This window comes from Vitis riparia, chromosome 14 (assembly GCF_004353265.1).
Source record: "Vitis riparia cultivar Riparia Gloire de Montpellier isolate 1030 chromosome 14, EGFV_Vit.rip_1.0, whole genome shotgun sequence".
NCBI lineage: Eukaryota > Viridiplantae > Streptophyta > Magnoliopsida > Vitales > Vitaceae > Vitis > Vitis riparia.
Window position 1 is genome coordinate 29,266,276 of NC_048444.1, and position 19,933 is coordinate 29,286,208.

The 19,933-nt window shown below is 38.4% G+C and overlaps 3 protein-coding genes across 5 annotated transcripts; 1 reads left to right on the top strand and 2 right to left on the bottom strand.

The window, feature by feature from the left end:
* Positions 1-3,014: 3,014 nt before the first annotated feature.
* Positions 3,015-8,713, bottom strand: LOC117930109 (inactive glucose-6-phosphate 1-dehydrogenase 4, chloroplastic-like). The gene is made up of 12 exons (XM_034850577.1): positions 8,474-8,713; positions 7,401-7,668; positions 6,963-7,225; positions 6,350-6,444; positions 5,944-6,058; positions 5,598-5,803; positions 5,412-5,520; positions 5,286-5,323; positions 5,070-5,190; positions 4,786-4,988; positions 3,759-3,959; positions 3,015-3,666 (listed from the first exon to the last, which is right to left on the bottom strand). Exons 1-12 carry the CDS (start codon positions 8,594-8,596, stop codon positions 3,429-3,431), a joined length of 1,980 nt encoding a protein of 659 aa, XP_034706468.1. The 5' UTR covers positions 8,597-8,713; the 3' UTR covers positions 3,015-3,428.
* A 1,571-nt stretch (positions 8,714-10,284) lies between these two features.
* LOC117930907 (pyrrolidone-carboxylate peptidase-like) lies at positions 10,285-14,598 on the top strand. 3 transcript variants are annotated; one of them, XM_034851695.1, is made up of 6 exons: positions 10,391-10,484; positions 11,352-11,682; positions 12,779-12,883; positions 12,984-13,031; positions 13,715-13,933; positions 14,210-14,598. In XM_034851695.1, the coding sequence occupies exons 2-6, from the start codon at positions 11,416-11,418 to the stop codon at positions 14,228-14,230; spliced, it is 660 nt and encodes a 219-aa protein (XP_034707586.1). In that variant the 5' UTR covers positions 10,391-10,484; positions 11,352-11,415; the 3' UTR covers positions 14,231-14,598. The 3 variants fall into 3 exon arrangements, with proteins under 3 accessions (XP_034707585.1, XP_034707586.1, XP_034707584.1); XM_034851694.1 differs by lacking the exons at positions 10,391-10,484; positions 14,210-14,598 and adding an exon at positions 10,285-10,384 and having other exon boundaries at positions 13,715-14,202; XM_034851693.1 differs by lacking the exon at positions 14,210-14,598 and having other exon boundaries at positions 13,715-14,202.
* A 2,268-nt stretch (positions 14,599-16,866) lies between these two features.
* LOC117929844 (polygalacturonase At1g48100-like) lies at positions 16,867-19,629 on the bottom strand. Its single transcript, XM_034850265.1, has 6 exons — positions 18,679-19,629; positions 18,395-18,562; positions 18,274-18,318; positions 17,969-18,176; positions 17,798-17,879; positions 16,867-17,712 (listed from the first exon to the last, which is right to left on the bottom strand). The coding sequence occupies exons 1-6, from the start codon at positions 19,066-19,068 to the stop codon at positions 17,211-17,213; spliced, it is 1,395 nt and encodes a 464-aa protein (XP_034706156.1). The 5' UTR covers positions 19,069-19,629; the 3' UTR covers positions 16,867-17,210.
* Positions 19,630-19,933: the final 304 nt, after the last annotated feature.

Consider the following 19,933-nt stretch of genomic DNA (forward strand, 5'->3'; position numbering starts at 1 on the left):
TTCTTACAGAGAGATTATTGCTCTTGGTTTGGTTTGACTAGGAATTACATGGTAGATTGAGGTCCAACCCTTTCCATTCTTCATTCTTCTCTTTCTCTTTCTTCACAGGTTCATTTGTGGTGATGCTTGAGTAGGTTATGCAGGCATTTTTTAACTCGAGCCCTGCAAAATCTTCCCATTCAAATGAAGGAGTCCAAACAGATTCATGTTGAATCTTCAGCTTCTTTCTCACCTGTTGTGCATTTGTTGTCTCCTTAGGTTCATGCAAACTGTTCATTGATTGGCCGCAAGCATCATGGAACCTTCTGATTATTGTGAAGAACATCTCAATCTTCTCCTCCTCATCCTGTCCTTGTTCTTCTTCCAGACAGGCTGGTCTCTTCTTTCTGTCCATTTCCATTTTGCTGATGAGAGTGCTTGTTTCACCTGCTACTTGGAGTTTGTGGGTTGTTCAAACATAATTGAATTTGATTGCATATCTGTGTAATGTTGGTCCCAAGTCTGTTGAAAAATTTGGCATCCAAGTGGGATGTGGTTATTCTTTACTTTGGTGACAACTCTTTAAATTTAGACCAAGGAAATTGATGGAGGTGAATCAACTAAAAATGCCCCTTTTCAAACTCAATCACCAATAATTGGTGGGTCTCTGATGCCATGCCATTACATCACCCAACCCAAAACTCCTCTTAATTTTGTAGTGGCCTAAATCTAACTAAAATCTCAACGTCTGAAACCACTCCAAATTGATTTGCTCTGGCTTGGATTTGGATTATCATCTTTGGGCATCTGCAGCATAGTTTCTCAGCATGTACCCTCTTCCTGCAATTGCTGTCTGCTCTGCTGCTTCGGAGAAATATTCGTATTAGGAACTTCAATATACTATTTATTACATTAGAACATTTCAAAATTAGTGAGGTATTGACTTTTGGAATAGGGAAAAAGATGCTCGAATAACTTGAATTTGGGTCATTGATTAGCTTGAATGAACCGGAGCATGGTTATAGCCAATGTCTTTTCCTAGGGAATCTTTGACATTTTTTTATTCCCTTATGTTGTAACTTTAATGTTTCTTCTTTTCTTTTTATACGCCTTGATTGAATAGGCATGTGGATATGTTCCAAATGGGATTTATGTGATTGGTTTCAAACCCCTTCATGAATCAGAGGTCCAAGTACGAGTCTTCCTGGTATTTAAGTGGTGTAAGATAGAGGCACAGACCCATATCACCTGGGTTTGCTTCAAAGTAAAACCTCGATATTCTGGTGATGTCTATGGACACGAGAGACCCTAGAATATCAACAAAGAAGATGGAGATCTGCAAGGTAGAAGGCTTCCAAAATGACTTGGAAGTCTTGGAAGTCTCGTCCTCAGTAGTAAAATTTAAAGCCTACTGACTCAATAAATTTGAATATAAGTCACCCTCTAAGCTTCTGAAAAGCCCTTCAATGCCCATCTTACCTTAACAGTTACTCAAAGAACACTAGTCAAAATTGAGCTGAAGAAATCTAAAAGATGAATGGTGGGTGGGAGATGTATTTAAAACAAGGCAGATGAGAATGCTGTGCACCACAATTTTAATGGGATATGCTGTGCAGTCAACCAAGTATTCATCATCAACAGTTGGATACATTTCTCTCTACAAAGAAAGGTTCAAGTCTAAGCCACTCCCTCCTCCATTTCCTTCTTTGCTTTCTTCTTTTTCTTCTTCTTTTCTCTCCGAAGGGCCTGCTTGGATCCCGGGAAAGTCTTTAGCACCTTTAGCCTGTGAGCCACCCATGAAATCCTCCAGCCGAAACGTGGGGGTCCATGTACCCATCGCCTTCTCCTTCCCCTCCTCCTCACCTTGCTTCTTCTCTTGCTGCTTTGAAGCATCTCCATGGCCCAGAAGCCGATCACGAGCCTCTCGTGTGCTCCTTATAAGTGCAAAGAACTTCTCTACACTCTTCTCTTCATCATCTTCCTGCTCTTCGTCTTTCTCCATCTTCCTTTTCTTCCTTTCTCCGTCCATAGAAATATGAATGATAGTGAAACAATGAAAAGGACACGGAATAGCGACTCTATTGCTTTGATGAGTAATGAGATAACCTTGATGTGAGCTGACTATATATAGACATGGTCTGTAAATGGAAGTTATCTTTTTGGGGCTGAATTGACAACAATGTCCATTGTGGGTGTTGGGTTGACTTGACCTGGGGAGATGGGGGGAAAGGGTGGGTAGAATGGTAAATTGGGGGAGGTGTTTGGTTGGGAAGATAAATGTGAATGCATCACTGCCCATAACGCAATGCCTTGAACGCAGAAGTGTGACGCCCATGGGGTGACATGTGAAAATGTGGCGGCTTGCTGGTGGCATATTTCATTGGCTGGGAATCATCCTATCACTCGTCTCCACCTTGGTGGGCGCCACCAGTTTTGTATTTGTGCATAACCCATTTGTTAGTTTATAATATCATACATGTTCCTCCACCTAATACACCACTGCAATTCCAACACCATAATTAAACAAATCATATCTATAATATTAACTTGTTTTTAATGTCGGAGTCTTTTAGAATCCTTCCTTTTAATCATTGTAGTTAAGAATTACATCCTACCCGTTAAAGTTTCGTCTGGATATATTTTATATTTATTTAATTTTAAAAATAGAAAATACTAGTAACTCTTCTATAAAATGTATAAACTCTTATATATATGTTATTATTATTTTTTGTTTTAAAAAGCACAAGAAATATGTTCAAACAATACCCTTCATTAGACTTTGAATTGAATTTGGCTTCTCGATCCATCCTTTTCACTCCTTTCATCATACACCTTCCATTGCTTCTCTTGTTTCATTCACTTTATTCTCAACCTCCAACCTCATCCTTCCCCATCAGCTTTTGGCCCATTGGAATAACTTTCTAGTTTTAGCTTTTGTTGGAAGTTTGAATTGAATTTCAAAGGGCAATACTAGTATTCCAAAGAGACTCTTCCTATCCCATCTACCTCATTCTTAGGCACTAATACAAGGTGCCTGCTAACAAGCTATCACATAAATAAATAAAATACTTCATTAGGGAATGGTAACTTCTTCACATATCAAGACCCTAGTAAAATATTCCTTAACATCTACACAAGTGAAGACATCAGCAACAAGGCTGGCATTGCTGTGCAGCCATGACATAGAGCAGGCAAGTCAACTGTGTAGCATTTGCTGCAGAGCCTTTGGGGCCTACTCTAATGTCATGTCACATTGAAGGAGATGATCTGGTAAGGATACTATGCAGTATGGGAGAGGAAGAAATGCCATAAAGACATTGTACATGATGAAGAGGTGTATGAGTTTCGTTTATTTCAGCCCATCTAGGGGACTGATTGGTAGCTTTATCAAAAGATCATGTACCTGGTTTTTCATCAACAGTAAGCTTTGAGATGAGAAGCCTTGCTTGTCACTCATCTGCCCACCGAACCCCATGTTTTGCACAAAGATAATAGGCTCCAACTGGTCCTCTACCCCCCAATTCATACAGCTCTGGTGCTATATTGTTCTTGTCCATTTCATGTAGAATCGGGGTTAGGATATTCCATGCAGCTGCAAGCTCATCACTTCTCATAAAGAGATGATTGTCTCCATCAATGACATCGAGAAGAAGATGCTCATATGAATCAGGTACTTCCACATTGTACCTACAGCATTAGCACAAGGAGGCCATCAAATGATGCGTATATTCTGAAATATGTACATAGCTTAAGCGGTTTCCTAGCATCCCAGAGCTTACTTGTCCTTGTAGAGCAGATTCAGCTCTGAAGCATCCAGCTGCAACCCTAATCCTGGAATCTTGTTGTTGACTTTCACAAGGATGGCTTCATCGGGCGCATCACGTAGAATCAGCTCATTAGTGGCAAGGTCAATATTATGCCCAATACGTTCTCGATAAACATTTCCAGGAACATTATGAAACTGTATGCGGATCTCCACTCTGCATTACATAGGTAATTTGGGTGAGAAAATTACATATCCTAAAATTATTATGACTTTATGCCAAATCCATGGTGTCAACCAATAATGATCACACCAATACAATAAAGCAACAGGAAATACCAGAGGAAGCACCAGGAATTATTTGGTGGAATGATGAACCATATCACATCCATGACTCAAAACCATATAATACCACCCTCAGATTCACATTTTCCATGAAACCACAACTTGAAAATTTAATCACCTAGACCTTCATTTAGAAATGACAAGGATATAGAGCAGAGTACACGCATACATACAAATAACAAGTAATTTTATTTGTCTCTTCATCCTACCCTTGCTTTGTGATCTAAGCATGCCATCATACAGTTTCAAACATTTCCAGTAAAATCACTCCAATAGTTTAATGTCTTCAAAATCTTTCCAGACAGCAAAATAATATGCCAAGTTCTGATACAAATGTCAGTGGAAGTTCCTATTCCCAAAAAATATAAATTTCCAGAGATATTGAGATGCAGGACCTTTTTTCTGGTGGAATCCAGATTTTGCAAGAAAATCACCAATGGCGAAACTTAAAATGGGGAAGAAGCCAAAAATGTGCATCATGTGTTCCATCTAAAATTTGAGAAACCTTTTGAAACTTTATGAAGCCATGTGGAAAATCTAAAAAATTAACCAAGATTAACATGAGAATAATGCTTTTGAATAGCTGTTTTGCTGCTTCACTGGAAATTCAAGTGGCTTAGCAGGATGGCTGCATGTTAAAAGCCATCAAGGAAACAGAAACAGCCTTTCACACACTAGAATACTGCAATAGGTCCTACCTGTGTTGGATGAGTCCCATGCCGGCTTTTATCAAGAAAGGCACGCCATCCCAGCGTGCATTGTCAATGTACAAAGCAGCAGCAAAGAATGTGGGAGTAAGATTGTTCAAATAGACATCAACATGGTCTTCAGAACTAGCTTTAAACTGGCCAAGAATGACATTGCTAAGTTCCAATTTCCGGATTGATCTAAGAACCTTGACCTGAGGAAAAGCTTCTCGACAAAATTATTACATGCATTGACAGTGTACAACATACATGCATCTTGCAGGAAGATCATATACCTTTTCATTCCGAATATCTTCACCATCAAGACTAATAGGCGGTTCCATGGCAAGCAATGCAATTGTCTGGAGTATGTGGCTGTGTACTATGTCACGGATGATCCCATAACCATCAAAATACCTGTGTAAAAGAACATCAAATATAATATCATTTCAAATTTATTACCTGTAATGATGTGGTTTACTAAATTCACGTGAAATAATCAATATATTTACCTTCCAATCTGCATACCCAAGTCTTCTGATAAAATAATCTGAAAAAATTATTTAACAAAATAGTAAGGGTACAGATATTTTCTTTAAGCCACATGTAGGGTTCTCATTTGCTGAAAGAAAATATACCTGTACATTGCGTATGTATTTTCGACTCCACAATGGCTCAAAAACTAGATTAGAGAACCTTAGAACAGTGAGGTTTTCAATAATGTTCCTTCCCAATAGATGATCTATCCTGAAATAAAATTGAAGAGACTATGAAAAATGTGGAGATAAACCCGCATGAAGAGAGTATAAGTAATGTGCATTAACCTATATATTTGCTTCTCCTCAAACTTGGAAAGAAGAGACCGTGTCAGTTGATGAGATGATAGAGCATCAAAGCCAAACGGTTTCTCAATTATTATACGATTCCAGCCCTTTCTGGTTTGGGCATGATCAGCAAGAGAGGATGCGACATCTAGAAGTGCTTCGTGTGGCACGGAAAGGTAAAATATCCTGTTTGCCACAGATTCCCCCTGAGGTAGGTAAGCTGTTACAGAATCAATAAACAAAGCATCCACCCTGTATATTGGAAAGACTACAAAGAGCCTAGTTAAGTACAAAGGAGTTCTTAGAAGTCAGAATTATCTAGGTAAACTATTTTTTGTAACTTTACCTCAATCATTTCCATCCAGGCATTGAGCTTAGCCATCCCTACTTTGTTGTCATAACCTCCATTAAGGTAGTATGTTCTATTGAGGAAAGCATGCATTTTGTCTCCACAGTTTGATCTGCAGAATATATTTATTTATATTGTTGGTGTTATGCAAAGTTTGAACTTCTCTGATATATGACTAAAAACAAGAAGTATGAACAGATGCCATGCTGTAAAGACCCAAAGTTCATCTCTCATTCAAACCATTTCATCTGTAAGTGCAAGATGCTTTCCACAAGCCATAAGCAAGAAAGCAACTTAAAGAATTTTGTATGCATTACCATTATAGAATCCTAAGAATTCAAAGATGTGAAATTGATGAAAGAAAAAATAAGGAGATATTTATAAGGAGATACTAAAACCATACTGATGATCAATGCGGCAAGTCAATGTTGCAGCTATAATCGATCTCAGGCCTTCATCTGTCAAATCCTTTCTTGAATAACCAAAAATACCTACATTCTGCAGTCACAGGAAAACATTAAAGAGAACAAAAAGTCATAATTAAAATTTAGAACATGTTCTGATTTCATTCTAATACTGAGAAAAGAGAGAGTTGCTTCAAATTAAAGAGGGCATTCAAGCTCTTCTTTCAGTACTTAGCTTTTAGCCAATAGCAATTATCAAACAAATATATTTTTCTTTCATCTCTTTGTTAAAATTCTAGACATTATATGCTGATGACTCATGCTGATCTTCGGAGTTGTTAGAGAGATCTGTTTTCAGGTTCCAAAAAGAATTTTAAAGTAATCAAGTGGACAAAGTGGCAGATCAAAATCGGGAGCCTTCCTGTCACAACTCTACTTGACCACAAGTGCTCAGCATGATTGAATCTCAAACAAACAAAGTTAAAAACACTTATCTAAAACAATTTTAGACAGAAGATAGTGAGATACATTAAGAAATATATTTGTCTTGCACAAATAAATATTTCAATGCATAAAGCCTCAATCAAAACAAAGATATAAAAGCAGTTCTACCTCAGGAAGAAAGCCACTATAATATAGAGCAAATAATGCTGGAAAGATCTTCTTCCTTGCCAGCTCACCGGTAGCTCCTATGACAGCAATGCAAAGTGATGGGGCTCCATCACTCTGAACAGAAAACTTGGAGGAATGTGTTTGCAGCAAGGATGAAGGAGATTCCATGGAAGTGGCCACTTCTGTAGAAACATCAGGATGAAGATTAGGTAAAGAACTCTGTCCAGGAGGTGAAGTTGTTCTTGTTGTTTCATCAATGGAATCTGCATATTCCAACATTTCAGAAATTCCAAGTTCTTAATCACAAAAATATAAGAAATATATTTACTTATTTTTAGAGTTGAAAAAAGAAACAAAACATTAATGGTATCAGCTTACACCGATAAAGAAAACAATGGTGTTAACCAACATATTTAAAATTCAGAAGCTATTACTAACCATTTGACAGATTTATTGCTGATGTTCCTCCAGAAACTTGTCCTTCATTTGATGAATAGGTTCCAAAGTGATCTGCCGACTGATCTTTATGTTGATTTTTGAAACTATTAAACTCACTTGCCAGCCGGCATCTCCTATTTTGATGCCGCAGGTTTAGACTCTCAAGTATACACAGTTTTAAGCCGCAAATCCTTCTGCAAAAATTGCCAGCACTTCCATGGAGCACAAGACGACCATCTGCCACTGCAGGAAAGTTGTTTCTTGCAACCTATCCACACCATAAAATGCACTGGAATTTCCTTATACTGTTGGAAAATGATGGCCGGTTTATCTATACCATGGATTAGGATATGAATTCAAATGAAAGAGTAGAGTCGTTAAAATTGATAGCAAAAGCCTCCCTCCCTCTCTGTATGCGGATGGAAGAGCCGCTTACAGAGAACTACAACCATAAGCCCACCACTGCCCACATCTCTCCTCCTCATTACCCCATAATGCCAAAACATTTATTCAGTTTTAGCTATAGCGAACATATCAATAAAATTTTCCCTCAGAAAATCAAACACTACACCAATGTTTTATACCCTATTTCCACATTGTACATGCACCCTGTAGTGCACATAACAGCAACCCACATCAAATTATCTTCACATAATCTTCTGCTCAATAGACAAAAATTTCCCAACTGGAAGTGGGTGTACTTCTCTCTCTTGCCCAGACTCCAGAGCCGCTGGCTACTTACAAGCAAAATTAGCTTCAAATGAATGATGTAAAAATTTATCTTCAAATCAAGACATCAGCCACCACTTCCCACTTATGAACTAAACTATGACCACCCAAAAGAAACCACTTAACCTCTATCTGATTGCCGAGAAACCCCAAGAAAATGGAAACGGAAACGAAACGACTGGTTCAATTTCCAATACTTCAAATTCCTTCCCTTTTACTGCACTTCCCCAGCAACCAAACAGAGCCCTTCGAACAAAATCCCAACTCCAAATCACTACCCAACCCGCATAAAAACCAAAAAAACAACAAAAACAAACAGATAAAAGCAATGATCGGAAGCTGACCGGATAACGAGAAATGGCGGCTGATGGTACTGAGAGTGTGCGACTGTTTGGGCAGGCGGGAAACGGTTTTCTGACCGAGGATTCGGAGAAGGGTGCCGAGAAAGACGAATATGAGACCGACATCGGATTCAGGGTTTTAGGGCTCTAAGGCGCTGGGATCAAAATCAATGAATGGAGAGTGTTATAGGTGGAGAACACCGTAAAACCGTGGGCGGAGTCGCAGGTGATTTGCCTACGCTACAAAGAGTCGTTTGCGGGTCACTGTCGAGTGGGTGAAACTCCTGATAAGAATAGCGGGGCACACCATATGCTACACTCCACAGGAGTATGGTGTGAACACAAAATAGAATTTTTTTTTTTTTTTAATATGATTGTGTTCACACCATACTCATATGCTTTGGTCACACCCTAATCATTATTCCTAACTCGGTTAATTATTTATTTTATATATGATTCACGAGCCCATAGTTTGGTATAGAAAAGTGTCTTTTGATATTAAAAATTAACCTTGGAGAGTCAAAATTATAGCATAATTCAATAACAAGAACGTGTTTCTCAATACTAACTTATGTCATGTTTCTTATTTTATCCAAGTTCAAACAAGCTTGAAAAACAAATGTGGGTTGAAACTCAAAATTAAGTGGTAAATAAATACTCGGACTTTTAATCATTGGTATCAAAAAATGTTTTTGATTTTAAAAGCTAGTTCAAAGGGAGTAATCAACTTACACATTTGTTTTTAATAAATTGGTCAAATTTTTATTTCATATATATGCAAATAAAATTGAACAACGACAAAATGCAGTATCAAAAATGCTTTTTTCTACTATAAATTAATCCTAAGAAGTCATCAACTTGTACCATGTTTCTCATAATCCGGTCAAATTCTTATTTTGTACATATCTAAATAAAATTGAGTTAGAGGATGATTTAGTAACAAAAAAGTGCTTCTTGGTATTAAAATTTAGACACCAAGAGTGATGAACTTATATAGTATTATTCTATACATGTTGAAGTAAAATTGAACTAGGGTATAATACAATGCCAAAAAATGTTTTTCCAGTAAGAAAAATTAATCCTCAATCAACTTGTACAAATGGAGATGACTAATTTCATTTTGGATTTGAATTACAAGAAACATTCACTGAAAAATTTAATTTTCCCCATAGACACATTGAATGAGTGAAATGCAAGAGAGGGCAATTCAAAGGCAAGGGCATGGTCATGGGCATTGAACAAATAATAATAGTAAAGTCGAACAAGACATGGCCTAGAAGTCGCAACTCCAAAGCTGACAATGATCCAAATTTCTCTTTCAATCCCCCAATCAATCCTCCCTCGTGGCATCAAGGGGCGGCTATAAAGTTCGTCCTCATTCATTTCCCTACATATAGTATACAAACAAATACTATTCTCACATGCGGTCATCAACCTCCTCTACCCCATTATCTTAATCATCCCCAATCATCATCACTGGACTGTCCTCCTATGCCTGTGTCACGCCCAACTGTCACCCACATCCAAACCCAATGGAAATGAAGATTCTTTTTAATAGAGATCGAGTTGGGCACAGTGAGATAAAGAAGACAAGTCATCATTGGATGAGTGGAAAAGGAAAAACAACCTTTTACTGTTCCTAAAGTCTATATTATATTATAGGATGTTCAATGTATGCAAGTCCATCACTGATGTATGTGCATGAGGGTATGGCTTTCGTTCTTTTTTTTTCTTTTTTTTTTTTGAAAGTGACCCACCACTACCACCTTGTCTATAATTCTTTCTTTCTCTTCTGTAAGGGTATAAATAAATAATCTAATCTCAGTCTATATCAAATTGTCAAGTTTTTAATCAGGGTTGAACAGATAAGACTAGTGGTTGGGCCATTTCTTTTTCCATCTTTGAGAATTATAGGTAAGGAAAGGCTCATGTTCTTGTTGTTATTTCTTTCTTTCTTTCTCTCTCTCGTCTTTTTTTGAGGACACATGCTTCAATTTTAACCCCTTTTTTTCAGGTAGATTTTCTGGGTTTTTGATGTCTGTGATCATTTGGGTGTCTGATCAGTTCAATCCCAATTGGGGTTTTGGTTTCTTGTGCTTTGACTTTGTTGCAGTGACGAATTGGGTTGGGTTTTTGGTTTAATCTCGCTTTGGCGTCTCTGCGTTTTTTTTTTCATTTTTTGGATCGGATTATCAGTTTGTGTTTTGCTTTAATCTGAATGGGTTTTATGTTTCACGGTCTGTCTCTTCTAATCTATCTTCTTTTTGCAAATATGTTGTTCATTCCTTCTGGTGTTATACTTTATCTGCTACTGAAGCTATTGGGCTTTTCGATTGTGTTTTTGTTTAACATTTTTTAATATAATCACATGAAAGTTTAGATTTTTGGGTGTTATTTCTCTGTTTCAGAATTTGTTAAAGGTATTACAACAAGGAATACAGAATTTTCTGCTGTTACTTTTTCATGGATAGTGGAGAAAACAGAGGAAAAGAAAAGAAAAGAAAATTTTGAATCACAAGTTTTACACTGTCTCAATTTTGAAAAAAATGGAAAAAAAACCCACCTCAGCAGAATCAAATAGTCAATCAGGCGTAGTTGACTGGAAATAATTGCTTTCTCAAGTCCCAAATGATGAGAAATCTTGGATTCAAAACTTATTCTTATCTTTTCCCACATTTTCAAGGAACCAAACACGAGCACCAATAGTTGATCTGAATCTGCTGATATGACTATTAAATTACATCTTGGAGAGCATTGGAATCAATATTAAGAGTGCCGTAACATGAATTTTGTGGGGGCTGCATTGATGTTAGATGTAACATTTTACTACTTGATCATGCTTACGCTGACTGCTGAACTCATTCGATTTCATTTGTTACAGGTATTGAGGCATTTGGTTCCAATTTGATGCTATAGTTTGTTGGTTTCATCTCAATTGTTGGTAAATGGGATCGGAAGGGCCTCCTGCAGTAACAATCCATGTGACAGGTTTTAAGAAATTCCATGGAGTTTCAGAGAATCCGACAGAGACAATTGTCAGTAATTTGCAAGAGTATATGAAGAAAAACGGTTTGCCAAAAGGCCTGATTCTTGGGAGCTGCAACATTCTTGAGACTGCGGGGCAGGGCGCGCTTGTCCCCCTATACCAGACATTGCAATCCGCTATAAGTGGTCAGGATTCAGAATCTTCAAATTCCAAGAGAATTATTTGGGTCAGTTGCTCACATGTTTCTTACTTCAATACATATTAAAAGACTACTTCTTTGATTATAAATCACTTAGGGTCAAGCTGGCCAAACAGAAAAGCATGTTTCACAACACTACGGCTCCATTTGGCATTTAGCTAAATGGATTCAGGAAATGTTATCGGAAAACCTCCATTTCTGATGTAGTTGCAGCACAAAAACATGGATTCTTTGGCAATGGCATTTCTTAACTTCCTCAAAATGCAGGAAACTGGTTTCACATAGTTTCATCTCCCCCATGCCTCTCTTAAAAAGAAAAAAGAAAAAGAAAAGAAGACAAACGTGACAAGCAATTAAAATAGCTAGTTCAATAACTTGGAATCATTTCTGTTCTTGCTCACTTTCCACCAACAAGTGGAGCCTATGGGACTAGTAATCATAATTCCCCGCTTTTTGATGACTCCTCTATAATTTATATGGCATAGTTGCAAACAGTGAAGGTCCCCGTAGAACATTAGAACAAAGTTCAAATTTATAGACTACATACCTTGGGCATTAAACCCAATTTTAAGATGCTTCCTTGCATTTTTTATATTTGAGATCTGTTGTTAATGTGTGAAATGATTGCCCTAGACTCTTCCTGTTATTCTTTTAATGTTTAGTATCGTGGTAAATGTTTCTTGATCTAAAGATTGAGCCTCACATTAAGGGAAGCCTGTTACATGACATAGCAAATCTCACAGTTCCTTCAATTCCCAAGCTCTAACTCTAGAGATTTGTAATCGTCAAGTTTAAGAATTTATGGATCTGTCTTTGTGCAATTACACATTGACTTTTCATGTTCATGGATATCATATTTCTTGCCTTTCCAAACTTATCAAAAAAGAAAAAAAAAAATTTATGGATCTGTCTTTGTGCAATTACACATTGACTTTTCATGTTCATGGATATCATATTTCTTGCCTTTCCAAACTTATCAAAAAAGAAAAAACAATTTATGGATCTGTCTTTGTGCAATTACACATTGACTTTTCGTGTTCATAGATATCATATTTCTTGCCTTTCCAAACTTATCAAAAAAAAAAAAAAAAAATTTCTTGCCTTTTCAAAAACATTTCTTCAGGTGCATTTTGGAGTTAACAGTGGTGCAACAAGGTTTGCTATTGAGCATCAAGCTGTCAATGAAGCTACTTTTCGTTGTCCCGATGAGATGGGATGGAAGCCTCAGGTTCGAATACCCGTCCCAAAAAACGGGAGTTAAAAACACTCAGCTCTACCTACCAATTTCTTTTTATGTAGTTGAGTGTTTCTTGTTTCATTATTTGCAGAAAGTCCCCATTATTCCTGCAGATGGTGGAATTTCACGAACACGAGAGGTAGAATGATTATGATGATTCTTTTATTTGTTTTCTTATATATAATCAAAATTGTTGCCCTAGACCTTATATTTAATGCCAAGAATGATGAAAGCTGAATTCAACTCCTCATTTCTATTCCAGGAACCATTTCTAAAAAAGAGTTGTATTTTTATTCATACTCTCAACTTTAGAGCATATATTAATTAAAATTTCCTCTTTTTGTTCATCTCAGTGGTAATTAAAATTCATTTGATATCCATATAAATCAATGAAATTGTAGGACTATTTGATTTGTTGTAAAACGGCATGTTAGGCTTGTTAGCTACTTCTCTTTTTCTTGTAAAGATATCATGGTTGGTCACTCTGTTGAATTTTTTCAGACATTTCCCTCCAAGTGTTAAATTTCCTTTCATGGAGCAAGATAAGGATATCAGTTCGATGGACTAGATCAGAATTATAAACTTAATTATGATTGTGGTGTTTGAGGTTACTTGTACTTCTGTTCTGTTGTCTTTTTTTGCTTGATGTTTCTTTTATCCTGGAGTACATTTATGGTTCATATGATTGGACCAATTTATAAGAAGAGCATTTTTGTTTAGCATGATCTTAATCCATATCATGGCAATAATCCATGTATGCTGTCATTTTGCCTAATCTGTTTGCCCATTCTTAGAAGGATTTCCTTTTCTAACTTTATGCAGACTTCTCTTCCTGTTGAGGAGATCACCAAGGCCTTGAAAAAGATGGGTTACGAGGTGATGCCATCTGATGATGCAGGCCGATTTGTATGCAATTATGTATACTATCATTCCCTTCGGTTTGCAGAGCAGAATGGTATTCAATCGCTCTTTGTACATGTGCCCCTCTTCTTGACTATAGATGAGGAAACCCAAATGCAGTTTGCAGCTTCCTTGTTGGAGGTACTTGCTTCTTTGAATTAGTGCTCTCCTCATGTTGGGAGCTTTTATGAATGTATTGTTATTTGCACAAGTATGTGATGGTGAATGGATGTGTGGTTATATAAATGGCATTAATAAACAGATAAGAGTATGTGAATGACAATTGCATTTGTCATACATCTGATGTACTTCCAGTGATGTGATTCAGAAGCTTTAGACCTTTCCTTGGAATTTAATTTCAAGCACTCTTTCATGTTAATTTGTGAATAAAGTCATGGTTTGATTCCATACTTGCAGTGCCTGCTTACATTTGGGTGATACTGATGACGTCTCTTCATCTTCCCCAGACTATTTGATGTCGATGGCATGCAGTTGAATTTATTTTCCCTTTGTAACACAACTGGTATCTGTGAAAGTAATGATAGCTTCAAACACAAACCCCTGTTTCAACTATTTTTCACATAGCCCCTTCAATAGATGGGATACCTTGGGTTTTTCCAGACTGTTACTATTAGTATCATAGAAAGATGTGGTCCATGTCTTCTGGAGTGAGGCTGGTAATTCATGTGGGTGGCTCCTTGATTGCATTGTATTGTTTACACTGAACTCATGTGAAAATGTCCTTCCTAGTTAGGAAGTCCAAATCAATAACTATATGAGTGGGCACTAGTAGGCAGACTTTATCATACATGTGGGTTCCTCTCTGTTACAGGTTTGTATCCAAGGTTGCAGCAATACATGTTTAGTTGGCATAAACTTCTAATCTTCCAATTTGCGAATCTCTTGTTGAGAGTTGTCTGTTACTCATTTCTATCACGTTTCTCATTCTAGGTAGTCCTTTGTGGAACATGGTTACCTTGGTTGTCTGCTTATGTGGATTTGTTTCCATTAGGAGGTGTAGTGTGAGACTCTCTGTCAGATTCCCTCACACTCCTTTTGGATTCCTTTTGGTTGTCTTTCATCTCAGGTCATATGGCATTCCTCCATTTGCAGACAAAAGCATGAATCTCTTCTCTCACCTTTGTTAGTTTCACTCTCAAATTCCCAACTTAGATGCCCTCAGTCTTGATCTGATCATGGGATGATAACGCTGCGAGTCCTCAAAGTAACTGCTCATAAGGGCCCCAAAACTATGGTTTACCAAAAATGAAAAGGAATCCCGGAGACCCCAATGCCCCCAATGCTGTTGCTTTTAAGTTCTGGCCTTTAGAGGCCCCAGTTGCCACCGAGTCTTCCTGAATGTTGCTCAAGGTGCCTCTCTGCCACGGGGGTTAGTGGTGTGGCTGTTCTGTTAATTGTATGATGATTTTAACTCTAGTTAGGACGGTTGTTGCTAGATGATTATGATAAGACAAGGTGTTGGAAAATGATCTAATACCCGATGCTCAAAAATGACTCTATTCACCCTTGGAAACATAGCTACCCTAGGCCATTGGTGTTAAACTTTGACACATTACTGATAAAAACAATCCAGCCATCATAACTGATGAAAATGAAGTGGCTGATCGCATCTCCTTTGGCTGCTACCTTTAGTTATGGCTATCATCATTATATTATTACCTGCAGAAGTCTTCTTGCTCATCCACCTACTTGGGTCTTTCTCTATAGAAGTCAGCCCCATTTCATATCCTCCAAGTTTCCAACTCCTTCAAACACATTCTATGGGTGAGTGGTGGCCTAGCTAGCCAGGTCCCCCATGGGGAATGTCCTTAACCGAGGTCCCCTACAAGAAATTGGACTCTCTCCAACTCTCTCTTGACAGGGAGAGATAGAAGAGAAGAAAATGGAGGAAAGTGGCATTTGGAAAATAGGCTTGTGCTCCCTTGCCTTTTCGGGGAGTCTGTAAGCCTAGTCTTCCATCCGTAATTGTAATAGCCTTGAGAGCCTGCGCATGCTCGAGAGAGAGACCCACAACTGTCCATGCAAGTGCAGTTCCATGCCTCACTTCCAGAGTCACTTTCATATGCTAAAACCTTCTCTCACCTCTACCCAGATTCTCTTCCTACCCCCATAACTACTTACGGACACTGCCCTCTCTCCTCCATTTCCCCCATAACTACCGCATCATTCTTCTATAACCATATGGTTTTCCACTGAATCATTACTGCGGCGCCTCTATGCTTTCTGCCCTCAAATGGGTTTGGTGGTTTTGGGATAAAAGTGATGAGAATCAACTGTGGGTAGTTCCCCAAATCATCATGCCATATTAAATGATATTGGACTTTATTGATACTGTGAAAAACCATATGGTTATAGAAGAATGATGCGGTAGAAATGAGCAGTTTGTCCACAACCTTTACAAATTTCCAAACTGTCATATCTTCTAAGCAGTTTGTTTAGAAAAGTGAAGCTAATATTGGGGCCTCCACTGTGAGGTTATGTGAAGGACATTCTAATATGTATACAGAAAAAGTTTGTTTTAGTAAAGCAACCTTTCTTTCTAAAGATTAAAGAAGCATGATGCACCCACCCAATTGTCACCTCATATTCATGAACAAACCTCCTCTTTCTTTCTACCACATTTAAAAACTTGTGACTTTTCCCCGAGCATGCGCTAGTCTCCCTGATTAGTAATGATTTAACCATCTCATTTGAAAATCAATTTATTTATTAACGCCCATTATTTAAAACTATTCCTAAGACTTATATTAGGGCCTCACTCACCCTTCTTGGGGTCTTTTCTCTTCTCGAGGCCTTTTACAAAATCCAACCATTTCAAGGCTTACACACGTATTTTAAGGTCATTTCTTGAATTATCATATTTAAATAGTGACGTTATTGCATATCTAACGGTAATTTTACATTCTCCTCGAGGATAATCAATTGCGTAATTGCTTGAGTTAAAACGTATTTAAAAGGGTGATACACCATAATACTCATGAGATTACCAACTTGAGACACATATTTAACATGGATGTAGCCTGCAGAAACCTCTTTTTCTCAACACATGAATATCAAAAACATCCCAAGAAAACTTGGAAGAAGCTTTTCCTATTAGGTTCATGACTTACAAACTTCAAAACCTTCTGAAGGGAACATGCACGAAAACAGAGCCCCTAGATCATAGAAAAGATATAGGTATTCCATTGCAAAAGGGAAGAACTTTTCATGGAGTTATCTGTACTCTACCTGCAACAACTTAGTAGATAGGAACCCATGTTTATAACACATGTTCTCAATTAGTACATTAGATAAATGACAGAAGCTTTTACACTTCAAGTCAAATTAATTTTCGTGAACTCAGCTTGTAATCTGATACAACTTTGTATATATGCTTTGCTTAGAATGTGAACTTTGATCAGCACTTGTCGACTTCTCTCTGTGGTAATGGCTGTGAAGTGCCCTCCAACAAGCAGAAAAGCGGTGGAATGGTGAGTGTCTGTGAAGCTCCATAAGCATTCCAGCAAAATGGATTCATCATAATCTGTCCTTTGGAGGGAAGCAGCTCTACTTCTGAAAGAGTAAGGTTGGTGCAAGGGACCGAGTCACTGCAAGCAAAATGCATTGGCGAGCTTCTGACATCATAAGTACCTTTGATGTTTGTATACGAGATATGGGATATGAGAACTGCAGAAGTCTGGTTGACGCAGCCCTTGGTGAGGCAGTAGTACTGGTCGATGATGATCGGGTTTCGGACTGTGTCCATGTGAATGTTATTGAAGGTTACTTTAGATACAGAACCTGACCCTCCCTGCCATGTTTTGATCCGAACACCATTGGCAGAATGCTTGATGATTGAGTCTGTCACTGTGATGTTTGAAACACAAGCCCGGGAATTTCGAATGCCGAGACTGCCAATACTGCATCCAAAGAGGTAAGGACTAAGTTTTTGTTTGCAGAGCAGAGAGGAAAGAGCAGAAGTTTGGTTTCCATCCTTGAATTTACCTTATTCCATGGCTGGGGCCGCACGTTATGTTCCTGATGTCTACATTGTGACAACCAGCTCCAATCGATACACAGTCGTCGCCTAGAAGAGAATTCAAAGACCAGAAAACACAATCAGGTTATGAGAGTGATGGAGGCAAAGATGAGAGGATTTGGTGCTTTTGGGATTACCATTGGAGACAATTGAATTGTAGATTTTCACACCGTTTGTGTTCTCTATGTGAATTCCATCAGTATTGGGGCTCTCAGCAGGGGCTTTTATGTTGAGTAAATCTATGTGAACGTTCTGGCAGTTGTCAAACCGGAAATGGAACTGGGGACTGTTCTTGATTTTGAGTCCTTGCACTGTCAAATTGGAGCTTGTGAAGAACCTTATGGCCTGCAACAATGAGATGAGATTACAGACAAATTTTCAGTACTTTTCTTGCTGTAGAGATGAAACTTTAGGAGATATATGAATGGTGTTTGTGGCTTACAACTGGGCTGTCACAAGGACCAGGCAGCGTCTTTCCATTGATTCCCTGTTTCATTGGCATAGGATGTCAGTGAGAAGCTTCTGAAGTAACAGAGACATGGCAATGGAGATCGATGGCTTACTTTGTGAGGCTTGCAGGGAAGATCCCACCATTTTTCTCCTCTCCCATCGATGACTCCACCTCCCTGCATGGACATTTCATTGATTCTGTAGAAGACCAGCCATTGTCGCCTGCTGTTGCCTTGTGGCCATGAGCTTGGCCCGTCAGGTGCCATAATAGTTCCTTCAATCTTTTCATCATCCAGAGAAAAAAGAAAAAATCCGAGTTCAGAGCCTATTAGTTGTCTCCTTTACTCAGTAGAAACCTTACAGAAAATCTCATTCTTGAACAACACTGATCAAATACCTGAAATATAAGGCCAGTTTTACAAGGGCCAGTAAAGATTGTGGATTGAATCATGAAGGAATGCCCATGAGGAACCAGAAGAGTTGCTGATTCGGCTTGGCAGGCAGTGTCCCAAGCCATCTTGAACGCTTGTGTATCGTCTGTGACACCATCCCCAACAGCACCAAACGATCTTACATTGAAAACTGCAGTATAAATAGAGGAGTAGCCATTGTAACTTGGGCTAGCTGCCTCTGGTGCAGGAGAAGGTGGCAGTGAAATTCGGGAGAATGTATGCAAATGTTCATGCTCCTCATGATACGCATGATCCTGAAACCTACTGCAAAAGAAAACAAGGAGAAAACACAAGAAAATGGAGGCAACAACGACGAAAGCCCGAGAGAACTCCATGCTCAATGAGGACTGAATGGAACAAAAAGAGAGTTGAGCCAGGCTACACTTATAGACAAACTCAAACTCAAAAAAATTTCACTATCCTAGAGATGTTGTTTTCACTAGGCAGCCAAGTTGATGCTTCCAAAATTCAAAGAACCCGGCTCAGATTATGACTAGTTTCTGTCAGTGTCATCAACAGAGGATGGTAAAGGAGATAAAAGAATCAAACAACCCATGTCTCAGGAACACAAAAAAATGACTCCAGGACTTGGGGCTAGAGCTATGCTTGTGACCACTTGCAGCACTACAAGAAGGGATATTGTTGAAGATATTACAGGATATGTGAGGCCTGCGGCCTGAGGCTTGAAGGCAACTTTATACTAAGAATTCTGAGTGGGATATCCCTTTTTGGGGGCGGTTCACACCTCTCACTATAATAATGGTGGTGCAAAACCGACCAGTTCCATTAGAGCTTGGCTTTTTTGTGGGCATGCATGAATGTGGGGTTGTGTATTTGAGCATGGAGAAGGGAAAAAAAGGTGAAAAGGGGAAGAAGAAGAAGAGGGGGAGGAGGAGATGTGAGATGGGCAAATATAATAAGAAGTTAGGATCCCCATGTTCTTGCCATTTCTTCCACTCTCTTTGGTCCCAGCACTAGTTGTTTGATTCACACAATAGTTGTTTTGAATCCCCTTTTTGTTTTTGGGACTAGCTACCCTGATTAAACATCCATTTCAGAGGCTTTTGATTGCAGTTTCCATGGCCAAATGTGCACTGGCCTAATGCCAAGAAGGGAGCTCATATCAGTATAACTGTCATTATAGCCTGATGATCGTTTTTTATGAAACATGAGTTTGGAAAAACAAAAATGGGAAAATTG